The following is a 14597-nucleotide window of genomic DNA, read 5'->3' as shown; positions in this document are numbered from 1 at the left end:
TAATATATAGAATTTATATTTTTTTTTAATTATAAATAAAGATAATCTAGTAGATTTATAAAATAAAATTATAGTAATAAAATTAATAAATAATAATAATTTTAATTAATTATTTTAAAAATAATTAATAAATAGAATAAGTTACTAGACTATATATTAATTAATAATTTTTATTTATTTATTAGTTTATAAATAATATATTATTAAAAATTTTAATTTAATCTATAGAATTCAGTATAGTTTATCTTAAAAATCAGTTATAAATTAATTTTTTTAATTAAAAATAATAATATCAGGGGGTCCTGTTTAAATATAAATATAATTAATAAATAAATAAATTATATTTTATATAAAAATCTACTTTGTACAGAAAATGAATATTATATATTTATTAAAATAATTTATTATTATAAAAATAGTATTAAATTTATAATAATTTTTTTAAAAAAAATAGAAATTTATAGATATATACTACTATAGTTAATTAGAAATTAAAAGAGATTAGAATAATCTAGATAATAAGTCTTAATATATATTTTTTTTTATAAATTAAATAATTATTTATATAATATTAGATATTTCTGTTCCAAGTACTCCAGAAATATTAATATTTAATTAATATTATTATTTTTATTTATTCAGAATAAATTAATAATAATTATTAATAAATCTCATCCAGTAACTAGATTTATAAATTATTTTTATTAAAAATTATTAGTCTGTTTTAATATAAAAATAACTTATTTTATAAAAAATAATTAATTTTTTATTAATAGACTTACTTCCAGAAATTTTTTAAAAAAAGATAAATACAGTTTACTTTTAAAATATAATTTATAATATAAAGATTTTGCTCTACAGGAGTTACTAATATTAAATTAAAAATTATATTAAATTTTAAAAATTCAGATTTTAATAATACTTAATAATAATAATTATTAGTTATTTCTAAATTAATCTTCTTTTATATAAGATAATTAATTAGTATATTATTCTTTTTTAATTAATATTTAATAATAAAATAATATTAAAATAATATTTTTGCTTAGCAGGCCTACCAGATATTAAGTTTTTTTATAATTATAAAATATTCTAAGACTTAATAATTTATAAAAATTATAAATTTTTTTAATTATTATAGATTCTCTAGTTCTGCTTTTTATTCTGTAAAAATATATATAATAATTAATATTTTTTTATTATAAATATTATAATTATACTCAGACAGAAATATAGTCTTTAAATAATAAATTATAAAATATTATATATTCTTAATCTATTAATATAAAATTTTTATAATTATTTTATCAGCTATATTAGTTTCAATATATATAAATCTAGATAAATTATAATAGATTAATATAAGAGCTAATATCAGAATTTATTTTAAAATTTAGAAAATTTTCTTATAAAATTAATTCTAGAAAAATAAGATATTTTTCTAAATAAATTAATTTATAAATTTAATAATCCAGCTGTAATTTCTTATAAAATATTAATAAAAATTATAAAATTTAAAAAATAATTAGATTTCTTTAATAATAATCAGATATTATTATTTTATAATTATAATAATTTTTATAGGATCAACTTGAATACCTGTAATAATAATAATAAAATCTAGAAATCTAGTTTTTATTATATAGAATTTATATTTATAAATTACTACTTAGAATCCAGCTATCTGAAAATACTTAAAGATTTAATAAATATAAAACTTATACTCTGTCTTATTTTCACTGAAAATTAATATATTATTTATATATATTATAATAAACTTATCTAAAAAATCCATGAAAATCTTATTAATAAAATACTAGAAAATTATTAGTTTATTTATAAATCTAAATAATAATATTTAATATTTGAAGATTTTATAACAGGTTTAAAAAATAATTAAATTTTTAAATTCAGAATTTATATAAATACAGTAGAAATCTTAATAAATATTAAATTTTATAAATATTTTTATATTCTAGAAATAATTTATTATCTTATTAATTAAAAAAATAGAATAAAGATTCTTACAGGTTAAAATATTAAATTTTTAATAATTAATATATAAATATAGTTTTTCTTTAAATTTTTTTATTATTAAAATAAAAAAGATAAACAGAGCTGTATTAAATATAATAAATTTTTTTTTAAATTTTTAATAATATAATTATAGGCAGCTTTAAGTTCTTCTAAAATTATTTTATAAAAAAAGACTATTTCTAATAGATTATTTTTTTTTAATTAAATATAATAATTATAGAGTCAGAAAATAGACAAAATATTAAATTTTTTTTAAAGAAGATATTTACTAAATTATAATAATATTTAAAAAAAGTCTGCTTTATCTTTTCTTTCTTAATTAATTTAAATATTTTATTATAAAAATCTATTTTCTCTGTAATAGCTTTCTTAATTATATTTAGAAATATAATAAATATTTTTAATTTAAAATTCTAAAAATATTTATGGAAGGCGGCAGTTCTAATAAAAATTATTTTAATTTTTTTAAAAATATTTTTTTTCTAGAGACTTTGGGAGATTCTAGAAATTTAATATTAAAAATTTTAATTTACTAGATTTTAGTATATTTTAATTAAGATCTTTTAAAAAATACTTTAATAGATTTAAAATACTTTAAACTCTGCTTTAAAAAAGAATATTTATAATAAAATATTAATTATTCTTTAAAAATTATAGTCTTATCAGATAATATTTTACTAATAATTTTAATTAATTAAATATTATAATAAGATATCTTAGAAAATTTATTATAATAATCCAGCCTTGACTTTATCTTGTAAAAAAAAATAATTAAATTATATTAATTTATTTTATTAATAATTTAATAAGATTTCTTATTTTATAAATTATATTTATTTTAGAATAATATTATGGCAGTCTAGTTTAAATATTAAAAATAATATATTATAAAATTAGTATTTATTAACTATAAATATAAATTAGATAATATAAATTAAAGATATTATAGTCTTATTATTAAAGTCTATAATAATATAATTAATTTTAAAAAAAATAATATTAATTCAGAATTAGTAAATTATCTAAATAATAAAGATAATATTTATATAAATATAAATATTAATTCTAGTATTAGTAAGAATATATATAGATACTACTAGTCTATTATTTAATATTAGAATCTTAATAATAAAGTTTTTATTCTCTTAGTCTAGCAGATCTTATAAATCTAATAAATTAATATTAATATTTATTTTATCTAGAAAAAAAATTTCTTTTAAATATTATTTTTTATTAAATAATTATTTTTTATTATTTTTAACAGCTTAACTTAACCTGTTTTTTTTTTTAAATAATTTTAAATTAAATATTTTTGTTTCTAGCAGATAAAGTAATATTTTTTAATTATTATATAAATATATTTTTCTAATTTTATACTAGTAGTATAACTGATATTATAAAAAATCTTAGCTGGGACTAAGAAGATTATAATTATAATAATAATAATAATTAATATAAATAGCTAGTAACTCAGAATATTTATCTTATTATAATATTTTATTATATTATTAATTAAATCTGATAATTAAGTATATTTTTTAATATATTATTTAAATATTATATTATTATTATTAAAGCAGGATATTATCAGCTTCTGTAATTTAAATAAAAAGTACTAATAAAAATCTTTTTTTTAATAAATTTTAATAATATCTGCTTTTACAGCAAGATAATAAAATATAAATATAAAATTATAAAATTTATTATTAATTATTATTCTAAACTCCTGATACTATTAGTATATATTATAAGACTTATTTAAATTAATATAGATAATTTTCAGATATTTAAGTATGTTAGTTATATTTATATAAAAGTTTAAAATATTAGAACAGAATTAGAAAACTAGATATTTTTTATATTATTTTTATAATAATTAATTTATTAATTATATAAGTTTATTAGATAATAATTATATTTAAATAATTTATATTAGCTTCCAGCTTCTGCTATATTATAAGAAATTAATTTTTAAAATTAATAATCTTATTATTACTGAATAAAAATAAATTAAAAATCTTTATTAATTTTTTAGATTTAGAAATCTCAGCTGTTCAGTTATTTTAATTATTAAATTAAAAAAACTAAATAATATATAGATTATATTTATATATTAATTTATTATAATTATTATTAAATTTATTTTACTAGCAGACAGTCTCATATATCTTTATTTCTATTTTTTTTATAATATAAAATATTATATTAAAGATTTTATTAGGGTTCTTTACATACAGCTTATAGAATTAATTATAAATAATATTTTTCTAATTATTAAGCTCTTCTTCTAGTAAAATTATTAAATATTATTAAAAATTTACAGTACTCAGTACTAATTTAATATAATTTTCTTTAGTTATTATAAGTATTCTTACTAATTATTCTAGTTTAAGTCTTAGTTAGATTATTTTATTTTAACTATATTTAATATTACTAAATATATATAAGAAGTGATACCAGCTGCTGAACTAGATAGCTAGTAATATATAATATTAATTTAAAAAATAAAAGATAAAATAATACTAGAAATTATATGGAAGTTGTTTAAATAATTAAATTTAATATTATATAATAAGAATTTCTAGCATAAGAAAAGAAAAGAAGAAGCTTAGAAAAAATATATAATTATATAAAAATAAACAAGCCATGCGAGAAGGCAAACAAAGCAAATAAAACAGAAGTCATGTGACCCTGAGACATCACTCGCCGTCACAAATACTATAAAACAGTTATCTCTTCTCAAGAAAAAAAAAACTATAATTTTATAATAATAAATACTACTGGCTGGTATCTCATTTTTAAAGTAAAATATTATTTATATATACTCTCAGCCACTACTACCAGAAAAAGCTAATAATTTAATTATAAAAAAAATAAAATAAAAAATTAATAATAATTTATCCAGTTCTCTTTTTCCTCAAATTAGTTTCTTTTAATATTATTTTATTATAGTTAATAATTTCTTATAGTTTATTTAATTTATCTTATTTCTTGCCGTGGCTTGGCCTATAAATAATTTCTATTATATTATTAATAAATAAATATCTCCCACTCAGGAACAGGAAGTCTATATATAATTATTAAATAATTTATTTAATAATAGTATTTATATATATAATTTAACACAGATAAATACTGGTTATAGAATTTTTTAGAATTAGTTAAGGACTAGTCAAGGACAAGACTTCTAAAAAAAATACATAGGGGCCCGAGGGGGTGCGTGAAGAGGCTTATATAATAATAAATCATGGTTGGTAAAAGTTATCTAGAGTTATAAAAAAGTTATTAAAAGTTATTAAAAGTTATTAAAAGTTATTAAAAGTTATTAATCATTAAATAAAAGAGTCATGTAATTACCCGGATTTAGTAAGGTTTTTTAGGTTATTTACTATTATTTAAGAAATAAATATTAATGTCAATACCTTTATATATAAGTTTAAAATTATTTTATACTTATGTTGTATATCGCGGGAAGATTATAAAGTTATATATAATTATATATATATTTTATAACTATTATATTACATGGTATGTAATTACCCGGTATTTGAAATATTTATTTAATTATTTATTATTATTTATATATTTATTTTCTTTTATAAAGATAATTAATTATTAATAACTTTTTCATAATCTTTAATAACTTTGAAAGACTATGATATACTATTTATAATTGGCTACAGCCTCCCAACAACTTCCGCCAGCGGCCTACTATGTATATTATATATATAAAAATAAGAAAAAAAAATTATTTAATAATATTTTTAATACAGGATTAATCACAAACTAATCTTTATTCATTATTTAATATTTTTATTAAAAAAGAGTTATGCTTAGCCTTTTTATATTTTTAAATTATATTTTATTTAATTTATTTATTTTTTTATAAATATTTTATATTCACTATTTTAATTAAGATAATTAAATAATAATTATATTATTATTTATTAATATTATATATACTAATTGGTGCTACCTGTGCAAATGATGAATGAATATTGTATTATATTTTCTTAGTCCTCTCTTGTTACTCTAAACTATTAACAGGGAGATTGGCCTTCCTCACAAGACAGCCGCTGGTGGCAGAACCACGTTGAGCAGCGGAACCTAGCAGGTTCGCCCAAGTTTTTGGTGGCCAGCACCAACAACTTCCCCCTCGTCGGAAACAAAAGAAAGGACAGGATTCATGTAGTTGGTCCGTCGATGACCGTTCGCCTAGGTAGGGCGGCTTTCGACACGGTCCAGCCGTTCGCTCAGTTCGGCAAAGCGTGCATTAATGGTTTCGAGCAGGCCTAGGAGTCGCGTGGCCGTGTTGTCCTGGACGGGCTGTTGTGGTTCAACGTCAACGACATCAGCGGGTGCTTGGGCAGTGGTGATGTTAGTGGTAGGGTGTAGCTCGATAGTAGCGCTGTGTCCAGTGGTCGAGTCTCCCCCGGTGGTGTCTGCATGGCACTGGGCGATCTGTTGTGAACGACGTGTAACACGGACTGCGGCAGGCGCCTTGTATCCGTGTTATCCGTCGCTCGGGTCGGTGGTATATTCTGTGAGGGGATCAGTATCTTTGACAGCAGGTTCAACCTCGATGTGTGGCGCAGTAGATTTAGTAACAAGCGGTTCAATAATTGGTTCAGTGGCAGGTCCAACAACTGGTTCTGTAGTAGATTAAGTAGTAACGAGCGGTTCAACAATTAGTTCAGTAGCAGGTCCAATAACTGCTTCTGTAGTAGATTAAGTGGTAAGTAATTCAATAGCAAGTAGCTTGATGGTTGGTTCCTCATCCTCGGAGTAATTGATCAAATCTGAGAATGCAGTTTTGGACACCTCACACATAGGGATGAAGTCTTGGATTAAGATAGTAGGGTCCGGTGACAAGAACTAATCTAGTAGAGTAGCTTGTCCAGTAGCAGTGTTGGTTACGGTAAAACTTACAGCAGAGTATCTGATGAGATATTGAAAGAGAGGGCTGTTGTTCGCGGACAGAGGATTGTTGCTTGATAGATGGGACGGTGTGGCTGATGGGAGTATCGGACTGAGGTCAGAGGGAGAGCCATCAGGGCCAACCGACGGATGAGTCGACGTGAGGATCGGACTGAGGTCGCGGGATGGTGAACGATCGGTGCCAACTGACCGACGAGTTGCGGGGCGAGTGGACGTGGCATGGCGGAGCGGTTTGTTTTTGTGAGCGTCGTCGGTTTCAATTGACTGACGAACCGTAGGCTTGGTAAGGGGCCGGCGTGGTTCGTCCTTATTGGTCTTGTTAGTGTCGTCATTAATAGTGTTATTTTCGTTGTCCGCGTCCGCATTGTTTTCAGAGATGGGAATGCCATCCTAAATTATAAATTATAACTCTGTATTGATTTTCATGATAATAACTCTTACTTTATTAATCTTAAAAAATAGTATAATTGCCATTAGTCCCTCACGTCATATATAGTTTAAGGATTAAAGAGAATAGCTATTATATATAATTCCTAAATACTAACATAAGTAGTTCTGTACATCATACTTAGTATTTATTATAACAGCTATAAATATATCTTTATCAACAGTCCCCAGCTTGTGGATCAGATTAAACTCTTATATAATTTATTTATATTAAAAATTACATATCAAATCTTCTGTATAAGTTTAAATATTAAATAAGTAGATAAAATAGATAACAAAACTCTTTTTAATAAGCTGGAGCTTTACTTCTCTACTTATATACTTTACTATTAATTAAATTATTAATTCAGTAATTATTTATCTATCAGCTGTAGCGAATTTCCACAGACTATTACTTATCTCAGGCTTTAGATAGACAGGCTCAAAGACTTATATAATAATAACACCTGTATTTATTGATATCTTTAGAAGCAGGTCTATTATCCATCTAACTTAAATAGATTTATCTTTTATTTCTACTTTTTTAGATATTTTTAAAGTAACTGGCTTAATATTCCAGAACTGGTTTTATATATATATATACTAATCTGCTTATATATAAACCAGTATATACAGAAAATAGAAAATCTTATCCTTCTTAATATTATAATTTATTATATCTGGTTTATCCAGTATTAGTTCAGGTATAGACTTGCAATAATATTTAGAATCTAAAAGAAAAAATATATCTGTATATTAACAGCCATAATATCTTATCTTTATTAAAGTATCTATATTCTTTATTTTTAATATTTTATAAATTATACAGAATACCAAGATATCTACTCTATATTTTTTCTTAAATTATCAGACTACTATTCAAAGCTCTTGTAGAGTATTATAGTAGTATTTATATAATATATAATAAAGACTACTGATATACTATTTAAGAGCTTAAATATATATAACAAGATTCAAAGTGTCACTTAATATATTATTTAATATGATTTTCTTAGCTTCCTATTCAGAGATATTAGCATTGATATTTATAAGCATAGTATCAAAAAAACAGCGTAACGATTATAAGGCAGTGAGGTATTGAGTAGTAAGAAGATCATATTATAGATCAATAAAGTTATCAGGCAAGGAGTCAAGGTAGGTATAGTCGTCGCTCATTGAGAGTATGGGTTCAGGCAGTATGGCTTCAGTGGAGAGGGGAAGGTTCACGTAGACGATGAGGTCGTCGGGTGTGGCAGTGTTAAGGACGAAGTAAAAGAAACTCAGGAAGTAAAAGGAATGTAGAAACGCGTCGGTAGGAGTGGTGGAGGCAGGTAGGCGACGGAGATGAGGTGTGTGGGGTAGATCAAGGTGAGGCATGTGAGGTATTTGAGGTAGGTAAGGTGAGCTGGGATTGAGGTGCGTTGGGCGATGGGGAGTGTTAGGGAGGTTGTCAGTGAATGGCCTACTGCCTACGGTCTCGTAGGCGACGCTTCGGCCGAAAGGGATGCTTTTAGTCAAAGTCGCGAACTAGGTCCATTGCGTCGTGAAGTTGGTCCAAAGGATACTACTGGTTGTGCTGGTCATCATAGCCTTTCCACTTAACAAGATAGAGGTGTTTTTCTTGACCTGCTTTTATTATGGTGGTTTTTCTATCAAGCAGCGCTTCAATTTTGTACAACTTAAACTCATCTGTGTCGCCTTCAACATAGACTAGTCCTGGTTTCTCCACTTTTCTGTTAAATGGGTCAACCCCGGGATAGGCTTCAAGATGAGCTACTGAGATGACGGGGTGTAGTTTCCAGTCTGATGGGAAATCAAGTTTGTATGCCAGTCGCCCGATCCGCTCAACAATCTTGAATGGTCCGGCGCACTGGTTGCTCAACACCAGCTGAGAGCTTCGCCACGGAAGCACGTGTCAATATTCTGAATGATCTTCCGGGGGTCCTTTGTGATTGCCAATTGCTGCAGACGTTTGACAAACGCGTAGCCCGATCTATACCAGACCTTGTCGTCCTTGTCAATGATGTCTCCATGTCCCCAGTTTGCGGGCATGTTGGGATAGAAATAGCCAACGTCGGCTGCGCGCCAATGGTTGGACCTTTGGCCGTCATTGTGTCTGTTACCATTGCCCTCGCCATTCCCGTTATTGTAACCATAACCATACCAATTAGGATATCCATTATCCTGATAACCATTGATCTGGTGTGGTTCACAAGGGCGAGCTTGATATTGATCGTAAGGGCGGGGTGCCGGATATTGGTGAGGTTGGTAGGGTTGGTAGGGTGGTACGTAACGAGGTGCAACGTAGGCGTTCTCTGGTTGTTTACGGGGATCAGGCATAGCGTCAGGTCTGGCCATCGGTTCAGGTGGTGGATGTGGTTGTCTCTGCACGCGAGCCAGGGCGTCAGTGACTGCTCTAGCCATTATCTGCTCTAGATACTGGGTCTGAGCTGGTGTAAAACCTCCTTGTTCATGATCAGGGGCCTGTCTTTGTATGGGAGACGGGTTTGGTGGAGGGTTATTCTGGTTTTACTATGGGAGTTGTGGAGCAGCTGGTGCTTAGATTTCTGCTACATCAGCAAGAGCTGTGATATGAGTATTTAGATGGTTATCGCCCATGGTCAAATGATCAAAGTCAAATGAGAGATTTGAAATTAATATTAATAAGGTAGACTCTGTTGATAACTCTTCGGTGGGACAGTAAGATTGGAAGGATGTTCTGATCTGTTATTAAGTAGGGTCTGATGGTTCGGCCAGATCACCTTATTCAACGGTATTTTCTGGTTTAACGGAGTTGTCTGGTCGAACGAGGTTTTGGGGTCAGACGGTGTTCAGGCTCTGATGTTGCTGGTTCTCTTGTAGTCTTTCTTAAAGAGATGAATTTATTTCTTGGATATGGGATTCACTAAATAGTCGTTCCCTTCATCGTGTAGGTGCTGATTATAGTCCCAGTATTACCATAGATGTGCCCACTGGCGTCATTGATTATTCAAACAGATGTCTTCCAGGAGCTGTATCCCGTGGCGGTTCAGCCAATGGTTTTCACAGCGCGTTTTACAATGGTGACGTGTTTGTACATCTCACAGACGTGTTAGTTGATATTGCTTGGATATACTTCCTAACTACAGCATCAAACATCCTTTTCGAGTGTACCCAATTGTTCGGATACAATGTAAAGTTCAGGGGGAGAAAATATTGCTGTAGTGCTTTGTTCAAGCAGGAAGTAAGGTTAGACAGCCACTGTTTCATAAAACCGTGTTCAGTATCAATGAAGGTTTGTAGTTAATAGGCTAGGAGGATGGCGTTTGGGTCCATTAGGTTATACCAGATAGACTACCAAATGAGAGATTGATCGCGGTTGTTCCGCTCCGTTCGGTTTTTCCGTGCGGATGGATGGTCTCTGGATCAAAAACTAGGACATGCTACCATATTGGTGCTACCTGTGCGAATGGTGAATAAATATCATATTGTATTTTCTTGGTCCTCTCTTGTTACTCTAAACTATCAACAGGGAGGTTGGCCTTCCTCACAAGACGGCTGTTGGTGGCAGAACCACGTTGAGCGGCAGAACCTAGCAGGTTCGCCCAAGTTTTTGGTGGCCAGCACCAACACTAATTATATACCGCACAATATAAATACTGTAATATATAAATATAAATATAATTTATTTATTATATATTACAGATTTAATTTATTTATAAAACTAGAAAATACTGTCAGATCTTTTTAAAAATATTATTTAAATAATTATTTATTTTCTATCTGAAAATATAAACAGAGAAATACAGAATTAATCTTTAATTTCTTATTTATAATTTATTATTTCTTAATTAATTTATAATTTATAATATAATATTAATATATATTTATATATACAATAACGGCTTACTCTAAGATAAGATTTCTAGATTATTTACTAATTCAGTATATTAAGTAGATATATTATTTTATCTATTAAATTAATTTTTATTATTATAAAAAATCTACTTTCAATCTAATAAAAGCTATATTATATCATATTAATAATAAATTATACAGAGTTCTTTTATTAGATATTAAAAATTATTATCAGAAGGATTTGGTGCTAGTATATAAAATCAAATAATAATAAAGTTTAGAAAAATATTATACAGTAATTTTTTTCTGGACTTTAGTAAAGACTTCAGGAATAAATAATAATATAATAAATATAATTAAAAATAAAATATTGATTAGCTAATTATTCTTTAATATTTATTAATATATACATATCAATAATCTATAAAAAAAACTATAACTTTCAAAGTTCTAAAATTATATTATATATATAAGATTTATAGACTTATTTGTTATGGGACAAGTCCCTACTAGAGGACTCGGCTACCCAGCCTTAACTATTACTGCCTGCTGACTAAACATAATATACAAAATATTAAAAGCTCCGATTAAATACTTAATCAGAATTTAAAAAAATAAGATCTGTTGCTCTAAATCTACTAATAATATTTAATTTTATTAAAAACTATTAATATATTTTAAAATAAATCTCTAGAAAATTAAGCTTGTTAATATAATTACAGCTATATTATATCTACTTTTAAATTATATCTCTATATATATATTTAAGTATATTAGGAACTATCTTTGTATAACTGTTTGATTTCCTTATTAGATCTCTAGAACGATCCTACGGACCCCTGATCGGGAGCCTACACGCTGACGGCAGTACCCAAGCTGATCGCAGCACATCTTGCCATCGACTGACCTAAGGATCGGGCAGGAAATGTGACCCATGACTAAGCAGCTACAATTTGGTCCATGATGTAGTTAGCAACTATTGCAGTACTGACAACCACCATCTAAACTGTAAGTGGTCAAGCTCACGTCACTATTAAAGTGAAGCGGGGGTATCCTCTGAAGTGAATGACACTCCTTCCGTCATACCGCAAAACTGAGCTTCGATGCCTCGCACTTTCCTAGATTCGATTTTCTTGCAACACAACCATCTATCGATTTCCAATATGCTCGATCTTCCAACCTCCAGCTCACAACAAACCAACATGCCAGGTCTCACAACTGGTGTTATAGCACCACCAGCTCCTACTCTCAAGTATGACGGGTCAAGGAAGTTTACCAACACGTTGAAAGAACACCTATCGGAAGGGACCAATATTCTCGTGTTTTCTGAAGTTACCAAGGACGACTTTTCTGTTCTATCGTCAAGCAAAGCCCGACCGTTCAGATCAGTCAAGTACGCATACAACTCCCTGTCGAGAACGTTGACGTGTAGGATGCCGAAAACGCCCCACGAGGATGTAACTGGGCAATTCAGACGTCTGATCGAGAAACAACTGATGCTGATGGGGGTTGATTGCGAGGTCGAAAATCAGTCTTCTCCCCTTACGCAGATAGGATGCTGGACGAAGGAACCGGACACTTGCTGGATCCCTAGAGACACCGATACGCCATCTGTTGTACTTGAAACCGGCGCATCAGAGACTGCCGCACACCTCACAAATTCTGCTCGAGGATGGCTTGAAACTCCTGGGTCAACCGTGCTGGCCTGTATCACCATTAAAATTGGCCAGGGTAATGTATTGAACATCGACGTCTGGAGACACGGCCTCAGAAGACATGGTATGGCGACAAGGTATAGACATGCTCCTGCCGTAGTACAACAGCACATCACAATCATGGACGATCCCGCAGGCCCGCAAATCGAAGGATGGAAACTCGATGATGACCTAAGGGTGGTGAATACCACCGAACTTCTATTCGACTTCTCAACGTTTACTAAACGCCCCCCGGAAAACGATCTGGAGCACGACATTGTAATCGAGTATGATATGCTTGATCAGTTGGGTGCCACATTCTTCCGCAACCAGCACCGGCGTGCCCTGACCTTGAACTCCCCCGAAACTTGACGAAATCAAACACTTCGAAGATGGTCTTATCATCCGCTCTGCACCTTCCTGTCCCCTATGGTTCTACCACGCTATATGCAAAAACTGCTACAATATAGTAGCATGTCCCGGGAAATCCGAGGACCTCGTCTTTTGATCATTTGACTGTTCGATTGTTTACTTGTTCTCGTTTGTCATTGTTCCTGGCCGATCTCGAGGTCTCCGAGCTGTTCAGTTTCGACCTCACTTGATGCTGCCGCTTGACGCGTCCTTTATCCTCTGAAGAGTCCTTTGCTTTGTCTCTTCGTCTAACCTCGTTGTCTTTCGTTGTTTTTCGATGTCATCAAGGACTGAGCGTCGTATAGCAGAGCTCGCACACCGAATATCATCATTTCAAACATCAATCAGCCTCCCCATACACGTGTCGCATTGATCGAGCTATCCTCTCTCCCGTCGAATACCTCATATGTGAATTGAATGTTGAGAAACCAGTGAACAGCAACAGTTTTGCCTACTCTCCTGGCTGGGATATCAATAAGCGCGTACTCCATAAGGCCCTGAAAGATTTTCTACACATCTTGCAGGTACGTCTGTCGATACCAGCAGTGGGTTATTATACACTCGTCCGACGACCAGCTAGATCCTGAATGACCACTTGGCTGAGCCTCGAGATCGTGAAGTTCGAGCATTGCGAGTAATATCGATTTTTCTACCGCCAATCCGACCGTTCCTGGCGCCTACGATTCACCACAAGCGAACGTACCTACATCAAACATGAGCACACCAAATCAGGAAGGAACAAGCGTAATTAATCCTTCTACTATTCGACGCATTCGACCAGCCAAAACACAAAGGGTGCCTTCGATCAGAAATCTGCGTCGTTTGACCTTTGGTGTTAGGTTGAACCAGGGCCCGTCGTCAAACAATCCTAACAAATATCATTATCCGAGACTACGTCACGCCTAGCGCTGCGTACGATACGACCTTCCGAACAGCCTATATTATCGCTTTCATTCTCTTCATTGCAACCTTTAATCTCGTCTAACACCACTGTCGAGCACCATGTCGTCAAGCGGCAACATATTGTCCAACAGTGCTGCTGACGGACAAGCACGTCCTACCGCCGAGCCTAGTATGCGTGATCTTTTGACAGCTATTCAATCCACGCAGCAGCGTTTAGGCGCCTTTGAGAAACATCAGAAATCGAGGGTTGAGCAGGAGGTCGACCCTGTTATTATCATCCTCGTAGAACGATATTGGCGGAACGAATTTCTGATTTGTTGTTTAACGATACTCTGTAGTTAGTAGGGGGAG

General features: G+C 29.7%; 3 protein-coding genes across 3 annotated transcripts; 1 reads left to right on the top strand and 2 right to left on the bottom strand.

Annotated features, from left to right (window-relative positions):
- Positions 1-6108: 6108 nt before the first annotated feature.
- On the bottom strand, positions 6109-8778 carry BO79DRAFT_283899 (uncharacterized protein; the record flags this gene model as incomplete). Its single annotated transcript, XM_025688192.1, has 3 exons — positions 6109-6537; positions 6967-7281; positions 8629-8778. The coding sequence occupies 3 exons, from the start codon at positions 8776-8778 to the stop codon at positions 6253-6255; spliced, it is 750 nt and encodes a 249-aa protein (XP_025545487.1). The 3' UTR covers positions 6109-6252.
- Positions 8779-9279: 501 nt separating this feature from the next.
- Positions 9280-9825, bottom strand: BO79DRAFT_249851 (uncharacterized protein; the record flags this gene model as incomplete). The annotated part of the gene is made up of 1 exon (XM_025685786.1): positions 9280-9825. The coding sequence occupies one exon, from the start codon at positions 9823-9825 to the stop codon at positions 9280-9282; it is 546 nt and encodes a 181-aa protein (XP_025545486.1).
- Positions 9826-12401: 2576 nt separating this feature from the next.
- On the top strand, positions 12402-13304 carry BO79DRAFT_133511 (uncharacterized protein; the record flags this gene model as incomplete). The annotated part of the gene is made up of 1 exon (XM_025677992.1): positions 12402-13304. One exon carries the CDS (start codon positions 12402-12404, stop codon positions 13302-13304), a length of 903 nt encoding a protein of 300 aa, XP_025545485.1.
- Positions 13305-14597: the final 1293 nt, after the last annotated feature.

Source organism: Aspergillus costaricaensis, assembly GCF_003184835.1.
Source record: "Aspergillus costaricaensis CBS 115574 unplaced genomic scaffold BO79scaffold_1, whole genome shotgun sequence".
Lineage (NCBI taxonomy): Eukaryota > Fungi > Ascomycota > Eurotiomycetes > Eurotiales > Aspergillaceae > Aspergillus > Aspergillus costaricensis.
Note: the sequence above shows the minus strand (reverse complement) of the source record. Positions and strands in the feature narration are given on the sequence as shown.